Genomic DNA, 24,367 nt, shown 5'->3' on the forward strand with positions numbered 1-24,367 from the left:
TTGCAGGTACAACCCGAAGTAGGGGGTGTGGAGGAGACAGCCAATCAATGATTCTCTCTCACCACTGACGTTTCTATCTCTCTCCGACTCTCATTTTCTCCATGAAATAAATAATATGTGTGTGTGTGTGTGTGTATATGTATTTATGAGTTGGATGTATTATATTCATAATGTATAGATTATTTTTTGAAGCATAGTAACTTTCTTACTAGTTAAGACTTGTACCACCCCCCTCAAATGATCTCTTTTCCTCAACCTTGCAGGTGAACACAATTTCTGAAACCTACATTGCCATAAAACATTCAAATTATTAGGCCTTGGGGAGAATATGTTTTACAAACTTTTTACACTAATAACATCATTTTTACCTCCCATGTCTCTCAGATAATGGAGCCGTCATGCTTCTCCTGCCCTAAACTGGGAAGGAAAACCATTGCCACCAACCCTTGTCCAATTCTGCTTTCTAAGTTCAAAAGAATCCATCTGGCCCTAGCTGGTTTGGCTCAGTGGATAGAGCATTGGTCTGCAGACTAAAGGGTCCCGGGTTTGATTCCGGTTAAGGGCACATGCCCAGGTTGCAGGATCCAACCCTAGTAGGGGGCATGCAGGAGGCAGCCAATTAATGATTCTCATCATTGATGTTTCTCTCTCTCTCTCCTTTCCTCTCTGAAATCAATAAAGATATTAAAAAAAAAAAAAAAGAATCCATCTGGCTGAGAACTGTCCTCAGACTGGGAAGAAAGAGACCAAGCAGGCCTGGCAAGAATTTGTAGCTGGCAGAGGGGAAGGGAAGGCTGGACACATCACACACACACACACACACACACACACACACACACCTGCCCATACACCTGTCACTCTTGATGTTAGCGGATATCAGAATTGTAGACTGTGATGGGATGCCAGTTTTTTTTTGTTTTGTTTTGTGTTTTTTTTTAAGTCTAACCATGGAGGAAAGGGATCGTTGGAACCAAACAAGGAATTAGGCCCTTGGCTTAAGTGCTAAGTTTAGGGTTGGGATCCAGACCCAGGCGTGGCTGAGCATCAACCTATGAACCAGGAACTCATGGTTTAATTTCCAGGCAGGGCATTGTAGAAGCTCTGAAACTTCTGTAAATAAGTTACCTTGGACTGCCCATATCTATCTTCAGCCTATTTCTCAACCATATTCGTAGGTCTTGCCTCTTATGCATAATTATCCATTCTTTCCCAGATTTCTCTACTCATGCCCTCCTCTGCTATCGTATCTGCTCAGCCCCTGAACCTGCTGCTCACTTGTCCTCCCTTCACAAATCCCTGCCACTATATCCTTGGAAACAAGCAATTAGCTTCCCTAGCTGATTGCTACGAGCCCTTCCAGTATTTATTACTTTGCCACATCTTAGCCCTAACTAAATTAGCTGTCCTTAAAGCTGTGTAGTGGTGTCGACTCTTTCTCCCACTTGCCCTGACTCACAGGGCAAGAAAATGTCAGCACAGCCTCTTGCCACCCACTACTACTGCTTGATTATTATCACTCAGCCACCTCCTCTTGGAAGTGCATGCCCTGCTTTACACCACCCTTTCTCCACTTGTGGGTAAGTTTTTAAAAATATATTTTTATTAATTTCAGAAAGGGAGAGAGAGAAACATCGATGATGAGAATCATTGATGGGCTGCCTTCTGCATGCCCCACACTGAAGATCAAGCCCACAACTGGGGCATATGCCCTGATCGGGGATTGCACCATTACTTCCTGGTTCATAGGTTGATGATCAACCACTGAGCCACGCTGGCTGGGCAACTTTTGGAGAATTTTTAAGCTCAGGATGCTTTTACATCTCCTGATGATCAAACTGGCTGTGGTCATTCAACTGCTTCTCATCCATGTTTCATTACCAGCCTGCACCTAGATGGGCATTTCTTCTGTGTTCAACTACATGCATTCAACAGATACCTGTACCACAGGCATAAGAGTAAAATCAAGGAAGACAGTAAAAAGTAAAAAAAATAAAAATAAAAAATAGGGTACTTGCTCCCTTACAATGCACACAAGCCTGTTTCTTAAGTAAAATGTGGATGGATAATAGTCATATATACTTCATAGAGTAATTGCGAATTAACTGGAACAATGTATCAATGTATGTAAAGAACTAAGAACAGGGCTTGAAATATAGAAGGTATTGTTATTAATATTCTCCAAAGTATAGAACAGATACAGCTTAAGCAAACATGAACTATTCTGGTATGAAATCTAATTTTTAAATTTTCATCATATTCAACACTGCCTTGTATTAGTTAATACTGTAACAACCCCTTTTAAATGAAGATATATACCGTATATGGATGCATACTGCTCAAAATAAAGTGATTTTCCTCCTTGCTGAGCTACTAAAACTGTCTTCACAGTGGCTACCAAATGCCTATTTTCAAAACATCAAGATGATTTTGAATCTACTTTAATTATTTTTGTTAAACCTAACCCAAGGATATTTTTTCCATTGCTCTTTTTTTTTAGAGGGTGGAAAGGAGGGGAAGGGAGGTAGAGAGAGAGAAACATCAATGTCAGAGACACATTGATTGGTTACTTCCCACACGCACCTGGACCAGGCAGGATTGCACCTGCAACCCAGGTACGTGCCTTTGACTAGGAATCAAACCAGTGACATTTTGGTGTGCAGGTGGAAGCTCTAACCACTGAAAGACACTGGCCAGGGCTTGAAGCTACTTTAAAACTACTTTCTAACCTCTCCTTTGAACTACTTGTCAACCTCTGAACACTTTCTTCCCCTTTGGATTCTAACAGAGCACTTGGATTTGGTTTTCATTCTGCCCCTCTGACCGTTTATTTTGTCTCCATGGCAGGCTCCCCTTCTGGCTTACTCTTGAATTCTCGTATTTCTCAAGTTCATCCCTACTTTCCACTGCTTCTCAAAATCTTTCACTATGCTGTGCTACATCAATGTACACTTCTATCATCGCTGGCTTGGACTATTGCAACATTCTATTGGACTACCGCAACCTCTGGTGGTCTGGGAGGTCCGAAAGGTTGGTGACTGCTGCTCTAAATGGTATCCTGGCTCCTAGTTTCTCTCAATTCCAGTGTATCCCTCATGCTGCCACCAGGATAAATTTTTAAGGTCAAGTGTTTGTGAAAAGACCTCCATTATCCTATTTCCTTCAAGTAAAAGCCCCAAACCTCAGCACACCACACAAAGGCCCTTCATTGTTCAGATTATAACAAGCCCTTTTGCAAATCTGCCTTTCCACATTTCCTCTTCCTCAAAAGCCATTTTCCCTCTGTTCCCAACCACTTCCTGGCCCAGCTCCTATCTCTATTAAGTATTTACTACACTGCATTTTAAATGTCTGTTTCCATGTCTATTCCCCTGGGAAAATCAAAACATCTCAAGGATAGGGAAATGCATTTCTCTTGTCTGTAGCTCTAGATTCTAGTACCAAACAAATGCTCAACTAATATTTAATGACTGAATTGCAAGCAATCAACAAACATTAAAATGATTTACAAAAAAGCCACAATTTTAAAATTGCTTAGATAAAACTGAGTGAAAGGAAAAAGATGCAAATGAAACGCCAACTCAAATCTCAAGGTAAACATGGATATTCTGAACAGACATATAAGGACAGGAGTGCACCATACTTAAAATCCAGATTACTGCAGAACTTCAAGGTTGTCGGACTATGGCACTGGATGTACATAACATATGAAACTTTATCACCTCCCTCCTTAAAAATCCTTCAATGGCTTTTTAAAGATAAAGCCTCATCTTTAATCTGGTGCACAAGGGCCTCCATAATAAACCTGGCTCCATCTTACAGCCTCAGCTCACACTACTCTCTCCCTTACTTCAGCCACATAGACCTTCTTTCCCACTTCAGTTTTTGCATAAGCAAATCTGCCAGTAATATTCTTTCATATACTTTGCTACTTCAAACTAGTTCACTCTTATTCTTTGGCTATTAGCCTGAGGATTCCTTCCTTAAGTTAGCTCCATCATTTGGTGACAGAGAATGAGTCCATCATGTCATATTATATTTGTTAGGCAATACCATTACAGGATTATGGGTCCTTTAAGAATACACACACACACACACACACACACACACACACACACACACACTATATATATATCCGTCCTCACCTGAGGGCATTTTCTTTGGATTTTAGAGAGAGGGGAAGTGGGGGGCGGGGGGGGCATTTATGTGAGAAAACATGTACAGTTGCCTCCTGCATAGGTTCCCACTGGGGCCAGGGATGGAACCCACAACCTAGGTATGTGCCCTGACTGGGAATTAAACCTGCCATGTAGGGAACTACACTCCTACCGAGCCATGCCAGCCAGGCTCCTTGGACATATTTTTATAAACTCTTCTCTGTCTTGCTTTCTTCACCAGTAAAACTGAAGTAATAGTAGTACCCACTTCAAAAGATGAAGGGTTTAAAGGAAATAGTTCCCTTAAAGCACTTACAACTGTGTTTCTACATAGTAAGAGTCCAATGTATGCCAGTAATTCTCATCCTTAATTCGTTTTCACCCTTCCCCTCCCCAGCAGCCCCTCTGCTCCAGTGGCCCAGGAACCACATCAGCCTGGGTCCTTTGTTTCCTTAGCCTCAGCACGGGGTCCTGAACGTGGCAGGCCTTCAGTATACGATTTTAAACAACTTAAAAAGCCTGTGTTCAGTTCTGCCTTACTTGTTGAACGGCTGCAGGCTACTCACTCATCCCACCTATGCCTGGTGTGCCCGCCTGGAAAACACTATCTATCCGAGAGGTCTCGTCTTAAATAAGACGCTGCGTCCTCCCGGGCACAGCGCTCAGCGTCGGCGGCACGAACGGGGGTGTTTGTTACACCGGAGCGGAGTCCGGGCTTCCCTCCCGGGCACGCCGCGTCCCGGCCGCCCTCCCCGCAGCCACACCCCCCCCCCCCCCCCCCCCCCGCGCTCTGGGGCCCGGCCCCCCGGGACTGCGGGCGTGGGAGCCCGGGCCCCGCTCGGGTCCCTCCCGGCGACCCGCGGCCTCCTTCCTTCCTCGCCCGGACGGACGCACTTCCGGCGGATGGGGAGGAGGGGAGCAACCCCGGAAACGGAAGTGAGCGGCGGGGCGGGCGGACGCTACCGGGCTGGAGAGGCTGTTTGCGGAGTGAGCTAAAGATGGTGAGTGGGCCCCTGAGTGACCCGTTCCCGGCGTGCTGGGGAACGTGGCCCGGCGGGACCAGGCCCCCGCCTCCCAGCCGGGCCCCGGTGCGGCGTCTGTGGCCGGAGGGCGGGCCGGGCCTGGGCCCCCGGGTCTGCTGAGTCACAGGGCTGGGCGTTCGTGGCTGTCGCGCGGGCCGGGCTGCGGTGCAGGCCCCGCGGCTGGTGCTTCGGCTTCATCCTGCTCCAGCACCTTCTGTTGTTTCGGTTTTTGTCCTCCTGGCCCCCTGCAGACCCCGACCCCTTCCTCGTAGTTGGCGCGGAACTGGGAAGGACATATCGAAAGTGCAACCTGTGTGTGCGGCGTCGCCGGCCGCCCTTCCCCGGAGGGAGAATCTTTGGGAGCCCAGACACTCCCCCCGCACCCCGACCCTGGGGACTCACTTCTTAACGAACCCACAGCTATAGGGCGCGATTTTATCACTCAGCTCTACTCTACAAACGTTTTTGGGGAGCATGTGTTGTGCCAGATGTTGGAGGGGAGAAAAGCCAAGCAGGTGCTACTTCCTATTTGTCAGCATTGTTAGTGCATCTCCTCCGTCCCCTTCCCCCTTCCTCTTTCTCTCTTTTTAACTTAAAAGTTGTGATGTTTGGGAAAGCCCCTGAATCACCAGCCTCTGATACCAGTACCACGGCTAGATTTAGAAAATTGCTGGTCATTGTAAAGAGGTTTTAAAAACACTCAAGTGTAGCTAGTGATAGTTAATTTTTCATAGATTTGTTTTCCTCTGCTACTTAATTAGAAATATCAATTACTAATCCTGATATTTTACAGAAGGTAATTGAGAAGATGATTACAGTAGAATACAGAGATCGTGATTCCCTGTTTCTTTGTGCATAAGAGAAACTTTCCTTCTGTCCCTACAGTGAAGCAATCTGGGAGGAGGAGAATGTGCAGAAAAGTAACGGGATGTATATTTGGGAAGGTACTTGGAAAGATGAGTAAACAGGGCCAGGGAGTTGTATGGGTTGATTACAGTCGCATCGTAGGTTAATGACAGTCCACACTCGTTCCAGATCCTTTTCCTGATTGACCCCATGCTTTCTATGTAAGGGAGTTGAAACCTGTTGTGCACATTCTTGAGTTCCAGGGCTAAGGATTTTGGATTTCATCCTTCAGACAAGACTAATGAACCAGTGAAAGGTTTTTAAGCAGTGTTTGTGGGGGAGATTGTGCTTTAGGAAAACCTCGATAGGCAGAGTTGGAACATGGGAGAGTGTGTAGGCAGTAAGACCCAGTAGAGTGCTGTGTAAGTTATCCAAGTGTGAGAGCCTGGACTAGGGTGGTAGGTCGAAGAAACCCTGGACAGGATAAAGTACCTGACCAAATAAAATATACGAATGATTTTAGAAATTAATTAAAAAGCTGGTTTCTCAGAATAGTTTCTGCTAGAACAGTGTAAGACTGATACCAAATTACCTGTGGCTTTTTTTACATCTTTATGCAGAATTGCAGGGATATTGAACTGGAGCAACTAGTGATTTAAAGTCAGCCTCTGCCCTAGCTGGTCTGCCTCAGTGGATAGAGTGTTGGCCCACAGCAGCTGCCTCAGTTGCAGGCTCGATCACAGGCCTTGGTCAGGGAACGTGCGGGAGCCAACCAGTCGATGTGTCTCTCTCACATCAATGTTTCTCTGTCTCTGTCTCTTTCCTCCCTTCCATTCTAAAAATCAATGGAAAAATATCCTCGGGTTATTTTTAACAAATAATAAAATCAGCATCTTGTGTTTTACATTTATTACATTTTATTTGCTTGTCTAATCTATCTTCAGACTAAACCCTGTAAGGTAGACATGTATTTTTGGCATATAGCAAGAGTACCTGCCATATAGTAGATGCTTAGTAAATATTTGATTAAATGTTTTATTGTATAAATGTATAGGGTGACAATTTACCAGAACCCTTCAGAAGCTCTCTATCAATATCAGAATAAAACTGAACCATTACTTCTGCCTTACTTGCTTCATCATTTATATTTTTATACCTTTTCCCATGTTCTTTTTTTCCCTGGAATGCCTTTTGATCTGATAGCATTCAGAAGTAACTCCGGAATCCTTCCTACCCATAAAGTTCATACTCTTGTACCATGGTGTCACTCTAGTATAATGCTCATTGTGATTCTCTAGACTGGGCTATTTGTGGGCAGAGACCTTATTTTTTTCTCTCTAGTGCTTAAACCATGCTTTTTCCTTAGATGTTCAGTATGGGCTTTTTGAATTTTTTGTATTTAATACTGTTTTTTCATTTGTGTTATAGAATACCAGAGGACTTGGATCTCAGCTAAAGGACAGTATTCCAGTTACTGAGCTATCAGCAAGTGGACCTTTTGAAAGTCATGATCTTCTTCGAAAAGGGTATATGGGGGAATTGTGACTTTGTTATAATAAACTATTTCTGGAAATTATTTTTCATGATATTCTTTAAATATTTTGCTAGGCCCTAAATATATATTTACTAGGGGGTGGAGGGGAGTGGAGGCTTAGATGTTTTCTATAGCCGAAGAAGTGCCTTATCAGAGTAGTAGGTTAGGGCATCCTCCTAGGAGTCATTCCCCAATAACATGATTTAGTAGGATTCTTCACTTTGCTCTTTATAACTTGGAGAACCATTTTATTAACTATTGGAGTGTTTCACTTTATAACTTTTAGCTTACAGTTGTGGTCCTCTCGGTTTCCTTTATGTTTCTATGTTTAGGTTTCTATGTTCTTTTTCTTGGCAGGTTGCTTTTCTACTTAATCAAATAATAATAATGCCCTCCCCACCACATTCTGTGTTTTGAATTTTATATCTAATTTTAAGGTGTTTAGATTGTACTGTAATGGAACTAGAGGCCCAGTGCACAAAATTCGTGCAAGAGGGGGTGGGGTGTCCCTCAGCCCAGCCGTCACCCTCTCCAATCTGGGATCCCTCTCACAATCCAGGACTGCTGGCTCCCAACTGCTCACCTGCCTGCCTTCCTGATTGCCCCTAACCGCTTCTGCCTGCCAGCCTGATCACCCCCTAACCACTCCCCTGCCAGCCTGATTGATGCCTAACTGCTCCCTTGCCAGCCTGTTTGCCCCTAACTGCCATCCCCTGCAGGCCTGGTCACCCCTAACTGCCCTCCCCTGCAGGCCTGGTCCCTCCCAATTGCTCTCCACTGCAGGCCTGGTTTCCCCCCCCACCCCCCCCATTGCCCTTCCCTGCAGGCCCGGTCACCCCCAACTTCCCTCCTCTGCCGGCCTGGTCACCCCTAAGTGCCCTCCCCTGCAGTCTTGATCGCCCCCAACTGCCCTCCCTTGCAGGCCTGGTCCCTCCCAATGGCCCTCCCCTGCTGGCCATCTTGTAGTGGCCATGTTGTGTCCACATGGGGGCAGGATCTTTGACCACATGGGGGCAACCATCTTGTGTGTTGGAGTGATGGTCAATCTGCATATTACTCTTTTATTAGATAGGATAGAGGCCTGATGCATGGGTGGGGGCCAGCTGGTTTGCCCTGAAGGGTGTCCTGGATCAGGGTGAGGGTTCCCTTGGGGCGTGGGGTGGCCTGGAAGAGGGGCCTGTGGTGGTTTGCAGGCCGGCCACACCCCCCGGTGACCCAAGCGGAGACCCTGGTATCTGGGATTTATTTATCTTCTACAATTGAAACTTTGTAGCCTGGAGTTGAGCCAAGCCTCCTGCTTGCTCCGTGGCGGCAGCCATTTCTGTTGGGATTTATTTATCTTCTATAATTGAAACTTTGTAGCCTGGAGCGGAGGCCAAGGCAGGCCAGGGCTTCAGAAGCTTGGCTTCCTCCATCGCCGGGGGCAACCCTAGCCTCCTGCTCTTTCCAGCTCCGTGGCTGCCACCATTTCTGTTTGGATTTATTTATCTTCTATCATTGAAACTTTGTAGCCTTGAGTGGAGGCCTAGGCCGGCAAGGGCAGGCGGAAAACTTGGCTTCCTCCATTGCCGGTGAAACCCAAGCCTCCCTCCTGCTCTCTGTGGCCGCAGCCATCTTGGTTGGGTTTATTTGTATATTCGCTCCTGATTGGCTGGTGGGCGTGGCTTGTGGGTGTAGTGGAGGTACAGTCAATTTGCATATTACTCTTTTATTAGATAGGATGGCATTCTAATGGTGTCTGGGTACAGACAGAATGCCTCATTATTATCTTTCCATTTTGTAGTGAAAGGTGCAGTATATAGCCTTTGGAATTGGAGATACAATTTGATTTATAGTATAATCAAATTCATAAGGTAGCCAGTAACCAAGTCCTGATGATTTGTTATGTATTTACTAGAGGCCCGGTGCACGAAATTCATGCACTGTTGGTGTGTGTGTGTGTGTGTGTGTGTGTGTGTGTATTTGTGTGTGTGTGTGTCCCCTCAGCCCTGCCTGTGCCCTCTTGCAGTGTGGGACCCCTCGCTCCTTACTGCCTGCCTGCTTGCTGCTCCTTAGCGCTTCCTCTGTGCTCACCAGCTGTGAGCCTGGCTTCTGGCGGAGAGGCGCTCCCCCTGTGGGAATGCACTGACCACCAGGGGGCAGCTCCTGCACAGAGCGTCTGCCCCCTCATGGTCAGTGCACGTCATAGCGACCAGTTGTTCCACCGTTCAGTTGATTTGCATATTAGGCTTTTATTATGTAGGATTTTTTCTTTCTGGTTATACTGTAAGATTACCGTGAGCAGGACCATTTTCAAATTCCACTTTTAGGATAATAGTTTGTATAAAGCAGTGGTTGCCAACTGGGGTTCCGCGGATCACTGGTGGTCCGTGAGGTCCAAAAGGTTGGCCACTGCTGGATTAAGGAAATCTTTGGAGCAGCGGTCGCCAACCGGTGTTCCGCGGATCACCGGTGGTCTGTGAGGTCTGAAAAGTTGGCGACCGCTAGTATAAAGAAAACATCAGTAAATTATTGTGTGATTTCTAAGGTTTCTTTCAGTTCTCAAATTCTGTTTTGGACAAGAAGATAGTCATCTTTATATATCTAGTGTAATAAAGACCAGTGGCCTGCTTCTAGCTAGCTGTGTATCACCTAACACAGTACTTTGTACATAGAGGTGTTCAGTAAATGTCAAACATGTTGTTTGACATGTGTTATTAAAGACACATTAAATATTGAATACACATTGGACCTGAGCAGAAGAGACTTAGATATTTTATGTAATACAAAAGCATGTCATAAGGGTAATAGTGAAAAACATACTTTATGAAATTTCTTCTAGATATCACACATCATTTAACACCATTTTTTAGAGGGATCTCTCTAGTGAATAGAAATGTGGACCCCAGATATTTATAATAGATGCATTTTAAAACAATTAGCATACAGTAAATTTGACTTTTTAAAATTTGACCTTTTTCCCCCCCTTTTGGTGAGTAGTTATATGAATTTTAATACATGTATCATTTCCTGTCAAGAGACAGAAGTTTCATTATTTCCTCCAAAATCCCTCATGCCATTCCATTGTAGTTATACCTTTGATAGATGTGATTTTAAGCTGTAAGTATTGAGTGATACGTAATCTCTCTTTTAAATGTTTATTTTCAGTTTTTCTTGTGTGAAAAATGAACTTTTGCCCAGTCATCCTCTTGAATTATCAGAAAAAAATGTAAGTATGTTAACAGTATGTTTATTTTTATCCTCTGGTAGAAAAATGCTTTTAATAATAACATTTGTGGTTTCATTTATTAAGATAATTCTGGATGGAGCATTTGACCATGAAGAGTATGGTACCTTATTTTCAATCTTTTTGTAGAGTAGGCTTTGTTTATCTTTATACTGCTTCACTAAAGTTTCCCTTTCTATACATTCTTCCCTTTTTAAAAAAATATATTTTATTGATTTTTTACAGAGAGGAAGGGAGAGGGATAGAGAGTTAGAAACATTGATGAGAGAGAAACATCGATCAGCTGCCTCCTACACACTCCCTACTGGGGATGTGCCCGCAACCAAGGTACATGCCCTTGACCGGAATTGAACCTGGGACCCTTCAGTCCGCAGGCCAAGTATCCACTGAGCCAAATTGGTTAGGGCTACATTCTTCTCTTTTTTATGGATATTTCTTCTTCTTCTTCTTCTTTTTTTTTTTTTTTTATGGATATTTCTAAAGGTCAGTCTACCTCTCCATTCCTCTTTTTTTTTTTTTCATTTTATGATCCCATTTTCTATTTTTCTCATTCCATTTTTTGATGTAGACCTCCAAGTCCCTATCTCTAGCCTTGACTTCTTTCTCAAACCTTGCTTCTCCAAGTTACAGAGGGACATATCCACTTACTAGGCACAGTATGTACACAGATGAATATGACATAATCCCTAACCTATAGGGGTTGAAAATTTAACAGGAGGATAAGTAGTGGGTTGGGGCTCCATAAGATGCTTAGAGGACCAAGGATGGCGCACCACCTGTGCTTAGCGATTGTGGAAGGCTTTATTGAGGAGGGAACATTAGAATAGTTTTAGGCCAATATTCTCCAGTTAAGTAGATGGGGAAAGGTCATTATCAAAGAGCATGTAGCCTGTATAGATATTCTTTAGGCAGTATAGAGCAGCGGTCGCCAACCCGGTCCATGAGGTCCAAAAGGTTGGCAACTTCTGGTTTAAGGAAACCTTTGGAGCAGTGGATGCCAACCGGTGGTCCGAGGGGTCTGAAAGGTTGGCGACTGCTGGTATAGAGGGCTTTTAAATACACTTTCAGAGCAAGAAGAAAGCGTTACTGTTTGGGGAACACGGTGCACTGTCACCCAGAAAGCTGACCTATTCCATAGTTTCTTCTTCCTCTTTAGTAAGGGAAAAGATCTTTGTGTAAGAAACATTAGAACAAAGAATTCGATGGTGAAATTGAAGTTCCAATTAGATGAGAAAACAAAATGGCTCTTAGTTTAAATGCATTCTAGTTTCATGCTCAGAAGTTGTAGGAAGATTAAGTGTCAGAGATGAGACAAACCATGGAAAGCATGTAAACTAACCATGGAAGGAAAAAAACTGATAAGGATAGCTAATTTTAGTGAATTAGTGAACTACATCAGATGACAAAATATATCAAAGGACTAAGCCAAAAGTCAAAAAACCACTTACACAGGGGAATGTGAAATTTTGCATTTGGGTTCAAAAAATGAATTATAAACATTTAGATGGGGTAAGTCGACTTGGTACATAAAACTTGACTGTATGGTTATTATAAGCCAGCAGATTATGTTAGCCACTGAAAAGAACAGTTAATGCAATCTTGGACTTTATTAATAATAAATGGAGCTCAAATCAAGGGAGATTATACCCTTCATTTTCCTAAGTATTAATTTAGTTATTAGATGTGGAATATTAGTTTAGTTTTGAGCAATATATGTTAAGAGAAACTTTGACAAATCTGAGTGAGACTGGCCAAAATGATGAAGAGTCTAAAAATTTGTAGATCTTTTGAGACTCAGCTTATACCTATTGACTCTATGTTGTCTTAATAACTTAACCAGCTTAATGGCAGTTTCTCCCTTGAAATTCTGTGGCACTTATTATCCACTAGTTTTGTGGTAATTATAACCAAAAGTACTGAACTGTTACTATGCTTTGTGAATATACTTCTGCAATGTGAAAGATATTCTTTAATTTATTAGTTTTGTAAATCCAAACTTTAAGTGATAATTTTACACTGGTGAAGTATACCTGCATGCTGGATAAAATATAGACATATATATCTGAATATTTTGTCAAGAAATTAGTAAAAGTATTTTGTTTTTATTTCAGTTGTTGGGCATTAAAACTCTTCATCTAAGTATTATGTTACATGTGTATCAGTGCTAACTGTTTTGAATGCAGAATGTTGAGTGTACCATTTACAATTCTATTGCTGCCCTGGCAGGTGGTTCAGTTGGTTGGAGAATCGTCCTTTGCGGTAATGGGTTTGATTCCCAGTCAGAGCACATACCTAGGTTGAGGGTTCGATCTCTGGTCTGGGAGTGTACAGAAGGCAACCATCAATGTTTCTCTCTCTTTAGTGTTCTCTCTCTCTCTCTCTCTCTCTCTCTCTCTCTCTCTCTCTTTCTCTAAAAATCAATTAAAAAACATGGGTTAGGATTTAAAATAACTAAAAATACAATTGCATTGCTGTCTTATGTAGTTCCAGCTCAACCAAGATAAAATGAATTTTTCCACACTGAGAAACATCCAGGGTCTGTTTGCTCCACTAAAATTGCAAATGGAATTCAAGGCAGTGCAACAGGTGAGTGTATGTGTGTCAGTTATGTATGCATCCCACATGTGTGTTGATACTGATTGGAATGACTCTTCTATTTTAATAACAGCTGTACAAACCTGACCTTCTCCTCTACAATCTATTCTACTTTCCCCCTTTTAGGACATGACCTCGATTCCTATTTTATATAGAAAAGAAAACCAAAAACCATTGAATGGAAAACTTCTTCAAATTATGGGCTCAGTGTCTGAAAACTTAACTGCATCCACTTTCATGTTTTTTCTTTTGGAGGGTTGAATTTGAGATGCCTGTGGGACTATCCAAGTGGAGCTATCAAGTAGGCATTTTTGTAGATACCTGAGTATACCTGTTGCTTAGGAGTAAGATCTTTAGAAATGGCCTTCCAAGAATGTAAGAACTGTCCCCCACGTTCTGGAATTGTCACGTCACACTACTTCAGGGACTTCCTTTTTCGTGGATCCTTTCCATAGCTGATTATCTCCAGCGTCTCTCTGCTTGCTGGAGCACAGCAGCTTTTACATATATTTGAACCTCTGTCTTTTAAAACAAAGCACAAATTGTATCAATCTCAGATTCCTTTATAGCAACTTGTCTCTGACTAAGTATGCTTTTGCAAGTTGGGCTTAAAAAAAAGCTGTCTACATAGCTCTGGCCAGTGTGGGTCAGTGGTTGAGTGTCAGTCTATGAACCAGGCGGTCACAGTTTGATTTCTGGTCAGGACACATGCCTGGGTTGCTGGCTCTATCCCCGGTGGGGGCATGCAGAAAGCAGCTGATGAGTGATTCTCTCTTATCATTGATGTTTCTATCTCCCCCTCTCCCTGTCTGAAATCAATAAAGATATATATATATATATATATTCTTTTAAAGTTGCCTACATTGCTACATGTGCTCCTATTCACTCAATCCATGATTCTCTGGCTCTCATCACACATACCACGAAAACTGCTCGTGAGCAGTGGACATTGTTATGCCCTCATTTTGCTGATCTCCCTGTGGTATGCAACACTAATGTCGCCTGCCTTCTTGCCTTGGCTTTAGCACACTGTTCTTTCCTGATGTTCTCCTCCTCTCTGAAGCCTCATTCTTAGCTGTTGCTATAGAAATTCCTTTTGTTTATTTGGATCCCTGAAATACCAGTTTTGTTAGTACCCATTTCTGGTCCTCTCCTCATCTTATTTCCCATCTATTTCTTTGATTTTAGTTATCATTGAGCTGTAAACCTATAGGCTTCTGCAGTTGGGAATCCCACAGGCACTTCAAATTTCACTCAAGTACAGAATAACTCATTGTTTCTCACATACTCCTTATCATATATGAACAGAGATTTTCCCTAAGGTAGAAATTGAAACATTAGCCTTGACTATCTCACCTAGCACCTTACCCGTCACCCCCACCCTCCAACATCCAATCAGTTACCTCTTTTTACCGTTGCAGCTGCATGGGGTCTGACCCTGACTGTGCTTCATCAGGATTATGGCAACACCCACCCCTGCTGCTTACCACTCCACACTCTAGCCAGAATAATCTTTGTGAAACATAAATCTGATCATGTCACTCCCCTCACTTTGCCCTAAAAGTGGGTAAGACCCACTTCCCTAACGTGGCTCTGGCCATGAATTGCCTTCTCCTTGCTCTTCATCATGCTCCATCGCCTCCTCAGCTACTTGCAGTATCCTGACTAATTTTGTGCTTTCTCCTTTGGCTTTTGCACATGTTCTTTCTGCTACCGTGGATTCCTTTCTCTCTCCTGGCTAAAATTGTGTTTTTTTCAGTAGATTCTATTAATGCCATCACTAAGTCATTCTGAAAGCTGTTTTAGAATTTTTTCCAAGGATAAAGCTCTAAAAGAGCATTTATGGCTTTACATCAGAATAACCTGGATGTCACTCTTGGCTCCACAACCTACTAGTCTTGAGAACTTAAGTACTTTAGAGACCTTTTTGAACCTTAAGTCGTGTGTTTGATTTTAATGTGAAATAGAGTTAGCAGTGAGAACCGTTTGGAGTTATTTTGCAGATCAAATGAAATACATGCTTTTGCACAAAATTGTTGAATTTTTTTTATGCTCCTACTACTCAGATTCTAGCTACATATTGCTCATATTTTGGACCTGAGCTTTTAACGCCATTTGATCCAAAAATCTTTGTTCAGGATTTTAGCTCTTGTGGTCTGATCCCTATATTATTGCAGTTCTTGCTTGTCGGGATGTATAAGCACTGTCTGCTCATCCCTGCTATTAATGCTTTCTCAGGGTTATATCTCTGGTCAAATTGTACCTACCATCCCCCTTACTATCTGGTTTAATTTACAGGTTTCATTTCTGTTTCTTCCTCTTCTTTTTGTATCCCCCACCACACTATTTTTTTTTCTAGTTTTGATAAGCTAGAGAAATTATTCCATATCACAAAGAAATAACTATAGGCCATTAGTAATTAAAAAGATTTTTAGTCTGCATATATTTCTTTTTGTTTTCTTTTGTTTTTAATTTATCTTTATTGTTGAAAGTAATACCTTTGTATTTTTTTCCCCATTGATCCCCTCCACCCTGAACCCTGCATATATTTTTCTTTGGTGGAAAAAAATATTAACTGTCTCCTTATATTCTGAAGTTATTACTTTAAAATACTAGTATTATTTAGTCACTGACCATCTATTACTTTTTTGGTATTCTTTTGGCAATATCCAAAATTGTCTGCATTGATTCAAATTATAACTGCCAGACAATTAACGAAGAACAGAAAAATTGAAAATTTGGTTTGGCCACATTAAGGTTTGTTGAGTACCAGCTATGTGCTACCATACTACAAGTTTGAGAGGGTGATGGTGTAATCCTATTTCACAGACAAGGAAACAGGTTGAGACAGATGAGGTAACTTTTGCAAAGCCCTAGGATTGTGAGTAGTTAGAGTCATAATTGGAATCCAGATCTCTCTGACTCCACGCCCGGACTTTCTTTCTCCACTATACTTAGGTACCCGAATGTGGTATACTTAACACTTGAAAAAGTAGATAACACTCATTCAAAATAGTATTGTGTGTTTTAAAGGCCCCAAAAGTTAATTTGATCTACCTTTCTGATTATCACTACATAACTTACCTTTGTATTATGAGCAATACAGAACGTACAAAATGAAGTAATCAGTTTACTAAGTAAAATAATGCTGTCCCTGAGTTGGAATTTCTTCAGGAATTTGATCATCCTACCTTTATTAGAAACTAGATATAGTGTTAGGCTCTGGGATTTGGCATTTCATCAGATGGTATATGCTGTGCTTGTCCTGAGCAGAAGCAAAGCCCCAAATATGTGCAAACCTGACAGGATTATAAAAGTACAATTTCAGTGTCTACATATTTTGAGGAATTTTTAAAAACTGGGTTTGGGCCTAAAATATGAAAATATGAATGGTTTATTTTCCTCCACACTGGTTAAATTAACACTCAGTTATGTGGATTTTACAAATAAAGAATGAGAAACATAAAATTAGATTATATGTTCCCCCCACCTTTTTTTTTTTTCTCTCTGATCTTGCCCTTTCATATTTTTCCCAAAGGTTCAGCGTCTTCCATTTCTTCCAAGCTCAAACCTTTCACTGGATATTTTGAGGGGTAATGATGAGACTATTGGATTTGAAGATATTCTTAATGGTAAGCAACTTTTTCTAGAACCCAGTAATGTGCAAGGCAGCAGCAGCAAACAAAACCCAGCATCCTGGTCCTCGTGAGGCTGGCTGTTGATTGGATTCCCGTGTTAGTCACTGCAGTAAGATACAATTTAATGGTAAAAATTGTTTTTTAACTGGTTTTAAAAGTGAACATTTTTTGTGGAGTTCTGAGGCTATAATCATGTCATTCATTTCCTCTCCTGAGGATAAAGTCTGATATATGAATCTAATACAATATACTTGAGGTCATATAAACAATATTGTTGTTTCAGTGTTCTCATTTGTGGGCTATGACTAGTTTTTAAAACAACTAAAAAAATAAAAGTTTTCTTTAAAGAATGCGTACCGCCCCCCAAATAATTGTTTTGCTTTTATAGATGGTGAGTAGGAAAGAAGACTCTATCATCTTTAACAAAATTCCCTGCATAATTGTATTAGTAAGAGATACATAACTTTTCAGTGAGAACAACACACGCATCCTCTATTAATTATAGCATCCTCTATTTTTTTCTGGTTTTGAGGAAGGTAAACAAATATAATTCTGTCTAGTATTGCTTCTACTCACTATGCTTCAGCAGTTCAGGAGAAACACAAAACCCAACAGTATTAAATCATACTGGTTTTGCTTGACGCTGATGTCTGGTAAGGAAATGCTGTGGACACGAAAGAAGTCTCGTGAACCTCCTCTTTGAGAATCTTCCCTGAGGGAGCGTTTTAAATGATGGGGCCTGGGATTCCTAAGCTTTGACATTGAATTTGGACCTCATTTAAAATTAGTAAGGTGATAGTTCAAGTCTATATATTCTTACCTTTTAACTAGTTATAAGTGCATTCATTTAAAAGTCAGCTCCTGTGATTCTGTGTAAAGAAGGGAGTGGAATTTACTGAGCATTCAGCAGTCAAATATATGTGTCAGGCTCTTGGTTAGGCTCTGAATATAGTGGTGAAAAAAACATCTATTTTCTAATGAGGGAGGTAAACATTAAACAGATAAAACACAAACTTGTGATTACATTCTAGGAATAAAAAGGATAGGGATAGAGTTGTTTATTTTTTTATGGTAGAAGAGGCAGGCACCTCTGCGAATATGACACATAAATTGATTCCTAAATGATATTTCATCTATAAGGAGAGGAAAGAATATGTCAGGGAGAACAAGCAGTTATGCTCAGGGTCTTCTACCTGAGAACAGCTGAAATACTCTGAAGGCTTTAAGATGCTTATCCTACTTACAAGCTAACAAGCCTGCCATAGTTTCAGGGATACTGGCAGAAGACAAGACTCCTAGAGACAAAGGATAATTTATCACAGCAGTAGCAGTAGCCAGAGTATCACCTTTTCTGTTGGTGTCCTGAGCCCCAGTTCCCACAGGGCAGCACGAAGAGGGTCAGATGATGCCTGCATATACTGTGTATTTTGTTACAGGAAGAGGAACCCACCCCAGGTCAGGGCACCTGAATCTTTGTAATAGGCAGTCAGCCTGCCTGTTCTGTACTCCAGGGCAGACACGATCTGTGTTCTGAGGCTGTTTACTTTAGAAATAGCCTTGAAAGAGTCTAGAACAAAGGCAAGCAGTGCATCTGCCTCCAAGACTTAAGAATCGTGAGAGATCTATAGAGAATTGTCTCCCAATGCACATATGAATATGTTAAGCAGGCCCATGTGGCTGGAATGTTTTGAGAAAGGTAGAGAGTGGAATAAGGTGAGCTTGAAAGCTAGGAGGAGCCAGAGCTTTGTAGAAGTTTATTGAGAATGCAATGGAAAGCCATTGAATGCTTTTAATCAGTGATGTGATGTAATTTCACATTTAAAAAGTTTACTATCTTGTGGACATCTTTTTGTATTCATCCTGCATCTCTCTAAGGTAGATATGAGCTGGAAAGATCCCCTGATTAGGTAGGTGATTTTTGTCAGGATGAGACCACTGCATGGCACTTTGGGTAATTTCCCCTTTGTGGGAACTGTGACTGCACAATATGGCACTTTATGGCTTTACCCCAGGACCTTGCCTCTGCTCTTCCTTCTGCTTAGAATATCACCTCCCCCCTCATTTCAGATCCCAGTTTAAATGTTACTGCTTTGGCGAGGCCTTCCTTGACTATCCAGTCTAAAGTCGTCCCCATTCACTCTGTCACTTCACTTTAATTCTTTGCATAGCAATTATCTGGTATTTTCCTTCTTTCTTGTTTCAACTTAAATACAAACCTGTGAGAGCTGGGGCCTTTGAAGTGCTTGATCCCTAGTAAGTGTTGCAAGCTCTTGCTCATCACATTCTCCTCATCAGCTGACCCAGGAGGAATTTTTATGTCTATAATGAGGGAGTGGTTTGTTAATCTGAACTCTGAGGACTGTTAAACCCAGTGGAAATCTGTGTATTTCTCCAGTTTATGTTTTGTAATGTGTTGGAGGCGATGAGGGCATTGCTCACTCATCTGTGAAGTTCTTGGCCAAGAACAATCTGTACATTTTACAAGGAAGGGAAGGGCATGTGAGGAGGGCAAGAGTAAAGTAAAATATAGACTCTTCCTTAATGCTGAAGGGGCCTTCCATTCAGTGCAGACCCTCACTTTAAGGTAAGTAACAGTGAGCCAGAGGCTCGGTCCTGCCCAGAGTCTCACAGCGAGCTCATGGCATAGCAGGCACTGGAAACAGGCCAGTGCCTTTCTCACGTGGTACGCTGTCTTCTGGGGCAAGTTATTTACTTAACAAGTACATATTTTATTAAAGTCAAAAGCTTAAAACAAAGTTTAAAGGAAATTGTAGTTATCTAAATGAATATATCGTTTGTTTATAAATTTAAAACAATATAGCCCAAACTCAGGCCCTCCGTAATTAGCCATTTCTCTCCCTCGTTCTCTGGTTACCTGCTGTTATTAGTGTATGTCCTCCTGCGTATCTTCATACAAACATGTCGTCAGAAAATATTTGGCATTGTTTATTTTTTAACATTGGCATGATACTGTGTGTCTTACAGTATGCATTTATTGATATGTGCTTCTGTTTTTCTCATTAACACAAAGCAGGACTACAGCAAATATCTTTGCTTATTCTTTCTACTCATGTGCAAACATTTAAGTTAAGATTTTGAATGTCTGTTATATATACCTAGCAGTTTATTAGTAATTGTAGCAGTTTGTTGAGTGACAAGTGTGGAGAATCAAGATTAGATTGCTGAATTGATACAGTCTGCATAATCTCCAGTCTCTTAGGAGACCCAGTGAGGAACATCCAAATTGATCAGTAACTCTTGGTAATCATTATTTTAATGTGAATGGATACTTACATTTACAAACTGATTTTACCGTTTTGGGGCTTTATTCTGTTTCTGTATCTATTCCTATGTTGAGTAGGAGATAAAAAAGAAAATAGGCTTTATTTGTTCCTAAGAAGCTTACTTTTCGTATTAATTTTAACAGCTCTTTTATGTGCATTATGACCGTTAAAATTTTTGTCTGACTCATCCATAAAAACAAGAGAGTGAAGATTGTTAAGATTTTCTTGCTCTAGAATGCTAATTTATGATTGTGTGTATGTTTGTGCATGCAACAGAGCACAAAACAATAGAATGTTTTTGCAGTTTAGATTAGAGATTGCCTCATCTCTTAATGGGAGCTTGTTCCTAGAGGCATCTGGGAAGCCAAAGGAGTTCCTGGCTCCTTTACAGTCAGTCCCTCCCCACTCTGGGCCCCAGGCAACACTACTGGTCTGTTTTCTGTCCCTTGAGATCAGTTTCACTGGTTCTAGATTTTCATGTGAGGGTAATCACTTAATTTACCTTGTTTTGAGCATCTTTAATATGTGTTTCTGTTTGTTTTCAGACCCATCACAAAGTGAACTAATGGGAGAACCACACTTGATGGTGGAATATAAACTTGGTTTACTGTAACACACTGAGCTGACCATGGAAATGGTGGGGCTACATCTTGTTTATAGTCGTCTTTTTGCTATAATTTTATGTATACAACATTAAAAGTACTGACACCTGAGAATTGTTGCCTACATAGTATCATCATTGGAAATTATTTGTGTCTGGTTTACGTCCATGTGACAGTTGAAGGCACTAGAGATGATTTTAAAACTCCTGAATTATATTGAAACAATAACCTTCTGTATCTTTAAAAAATTGTTGCTAATGAATATTATAAAACTGACAACAGGTTCCAGTTTAACCTATTTCCTAGGTATTCCATAAGTTGAATTTTGAATAACCATTATCAGTATTTGAGTCCTTAGTCTTCATAGCCCTTTCAGAGTAAACATCTGTAATTGATTTCAGTGATCACACTTCAGATTAAGTACAAAATCAGATATGTATATTTTACCTTGTTTCCACAGCCCATTAGTACCCATAAGAGTAATATTTGTGCCCTGGCTGGTTTGGCTTTAGTCGGCCTGCTCTTCCATTCCGATCAAGGGGACATGCCCGGGTTCTTGGCTCGATCCCCAGTAGGGGGTATGCATGAGGCAGCCAATTGATGATTCTCTCTCATTATTGATATTTCTATCTCTCCCTCTCCCTTCCTCTCTGAAATCAATAAAAATATATTTTTTAAAGAAGAAGAATATCTGTGCCTGACCAGCATGGCTCAGTGGTTGAGCGTTGACCTATGAGCCCGAATGTCATGGATCATTTCCCGGGCAGGGCACATGTCCTGTTGCAGGTTCCATCCCCAGTGTGGAGGCATGCGGGAGGCAGCGGATCAGTGATTCTCATCATTGATGTTTCTATCTCCTCTAAAATCAATAAAAACATTTTAAAAAGGAATATTTGCTTTATTGAAGGTACTTTAGAATTATAGCTGTCATTTAGTTCTTTAAGATTGAAAAGTTCAGTGGTTTTGATTTTAGTCTTGTTTTTAAAATGAAAAATTAAAGCAACCAGCAGATGTCAGTTAAAGTGTTGTACTGCATAGATTTATATGTCACAAGATCTTAAAAAGAGTGGAACATTCATGTATATACACATACTGTGTTTCTTTGAACAAATTGCATTATAATTACTTAAAAATCTTCACTATGGTTCTTAAAAGGTATTCTCTGTGAACCTGGTATACAAAAATTTTGAGATTTAATTAGTAATGGATCATCTTTCACTAATTAAAAAACATGTATTTGGTAAGTTAATATCAAAAGTATATACATAACATACAACTCAAAAAAACAATGACCCAATTGAAAAATGGGCAAAGGATCTGAATAGAAATGTTTCCAACGAAAATATACAGATGGCCAACAGGCACATGAAAAGATGTTCAATATCACTAATTAGAGAAATGCAGATCAAAACCACAATGTATTCACCTTCCTCACATTCTTAGGCATTCTCGTGTCCTCAGAAACATCTATTGAATAAGGCATTGATTTGCAACTGAAGACAATATTGCCCCTTCCCTCCACGGGCAGGGGACATTTGAAACCGTTTGGAAGATACTTTTGGTTGTCACTATTTGGTTGCTACTGGCATATAGTGAGTAGGGGCCAGGGATGCTGCTAAACATCCTACAACATGTGGTCATGTACTGTAAAGAATTGAAAGTACTAAAGGAAGATGATGTAAAATATTCCTAATTTATATTGAAACAATAGCCCTCTGTGTCTTAAAAAAAAAAGTTACTACTGAATATTACATAACGGTACATCCAGGGTTTGCCCCCTGCAACCAAGAATCGTTTGGTTCAAATGTCAGTAGTGTCAAGATTGACAAACCTTTAAATAAACCAAATGACACATTTCTGATGGTTGAGATTAAGTTTAAAAACAATTTTGCCAACACAATATTTGCCAACCCATTTTACACTTAAATTATGAGAAAACATAGAAAAAGAAATGAAGGTTTACTAATTGTTTCTAGATATGTTAGCTTTCAACAAAGTCGGAGATGTCCCTTAGTTCTAGGAATAGTAGGTACCTTCCTGACCAGTAGAGGGTACTATGAAATTAATGACAGTTTAAAAGGAAATGCTAATGCTTTTAAACACGGAAATTAAGAATCGTGATTAGTGTTTTCTTTCTGCTTCCTTTCTTTTTCACCTTCTTACCAGTGATCCTCATCCCCGGATGCAAGTAAATCACCGGAGAATCTTGTGAAGCAATGTGGTGTCATGGTTAGAAATTCTAATAGGACTACTCTGAAGCAGGTCCCAGGAAGTGCACTTTTAAAAAGCTCTCCAGGGTTGAGAAAATTGGATTTATACGCTTGCTTGCTTCTTGCCTTTATGTTAGTAACATTCTTTAGCAAGGTTCCTCAAACTTTTTAAACGGGGGGCCAGTTCACTGTCCCTCAGACCGTTGGAGGGCTGGACTATAGTTTAAAAAAAAACTATGAACAAATTCCTATGCACACTGCACATATCTTATTTTGAAGTAAAAAAACAAAACGGCAGAAACACCTGCATGTGGCCCGCGGGCCATAGTTTGAGGACACCTGTTCTTTAGCATCAGTTAATTCTTCTGGTGTACCTCAGTATTGAAAAGTTTGCTGATGTTTCTTAACGTCTGCGATCTGCAGTGTTCGTTTTGGGTTATTGGAGAACCATGTGGATTTTTGCTTTGACTTTGGCAAGGCTTACTTTTGGAGAGATGGATTGATTTTAATTCAAGACTTAGATTACCCTTATTTTTTGTTGTTGTTTGTATTACATAGAACTCTTGCAAAACATGAACCACATATTTTCACCAACTTTTTATTTTGAAAATTTTCTAATCTACAGGAGTTGGGTAATTATTCAGGTTCCTTTGAAAGAATCAGTTGCAAATTTCTAGAGTTACTTGCCTAGGTGCCAACTCTTCAATTAGGCTTTGTTTTTGTTTTGTTTTTTCCTTTTTAAATTCTATGATTTTATTGAAGAACTAGAGGCCCAGTGCATGGATTGGTGCACTGGTGGGGTCCTTCAGCCTGGCTTGCACCCTCTTGCAATCCGGGACCCCTCGGAGGATGTAGTAGTGTGATAAGCAGCTGGTGGCCGGGGAGGAGCCCGAGCCAGGCCGGGCGCCGTGCCACTCCCACTCATTCCGGCCCCGCTTGCCGTCGCCACCGCTCAGTAGCGCTGCTGTGGAGGCAGGAAAGGCTTGTGCCACTGCAGCTGCACTTGCCAACCGTGAGCCCAGTGTCTGGCACCCGTCAGCTGTGGCACTCCCTCTGTGGGAGCGCACTGACCACCAGGGGGGCAGCTCCTGCAGTGAGCGTCTGCCCCCTGGTGGTCAGTGCGTGTCATAGCAACCAGTCGTTCGGTTGTTCGGTTGCTTAGGCTTTTATACTAGTACTAGAGCCCCAGTGCATGATTGAATCATGCACGTGTAGGGTCCCCTACACGCTTTCACTTTCGATCACAGGGGAGCTGG

At 41.3% G+C, this 24,367-nt stretch overlaps 1 protein-coding gene across 2 annotated transcripts; it reads left to right on the top strand.

Annotated features, from left to right (window-relative positions):
- The first annotated feature begins 4,965 nt into the window (after nt 1-4,965).
- On the top strand, nt 4,966-21,015 carry POMP (proteasome maturation protein). Of its 2 annotated transcripts, none has more exons than XM_079774251.1 (6): nt 4,966-5,155; nt 7,451-7,548; nt 10,704-10,764; nt 13,267-13,368; nt 16,916-17,009; nt 20,845-21,015. In XM_079774251.1, exons 1-6 carry the CDS (start codon nt 5,153-5,155, stop codon nt 20,910-20,912), a joined length of 426 nt encoding a protein of 141 aa, XP_079630377.1. In that variant the 5' UTR covers nt 4,966-5,152; the 3' UTR covers nt 20,913-21,015. The 2 variants fall into 2 exon arrangements, with proteins under 2 accessions (XP_079630377.1, XP_079630376.1); XM_079774250.1 differs by lacking the exon at nt 4,966-5,155 and adding an exon at nt 5,168-5,691.
- Nucleotides 21,016-24,367: the final 3,352 nt, after the last annotated feature.

This window comes from Cnephaeus nilssonii, assembly GCF_951640355.1.
Source record: "Cnephaeus nilssonii genome assembly, chromosome: 6".
NCBI lineage: Eukaryota > Metazoa > Chordata > Mammalia > Chiroptera > Vespertilionidae > Cnephaeus > Cnephaeus nilssonii.

Coding starts and splice junctions, on each gene's coding strand:
- POMP (XM_079774250.1), top strand. CDS start 5,665: ATGTTGGAGGGGAGAAAAGCCAAGCAG. Junction 7,549..10,703: donor CATGATCTTCTTCGAAAAGG/GTATATGGGGGA, acceptor GTTTATTTTCAG/TTTTTCTTGTGTGAAAAATG. Junction 17,010..20,844: donor ATTTGAAGATATTCTTAATG/GTAAGCAACTTT, acceptor GTTTGTTTTCAG/ACCCATCACAAAGTGAACTA.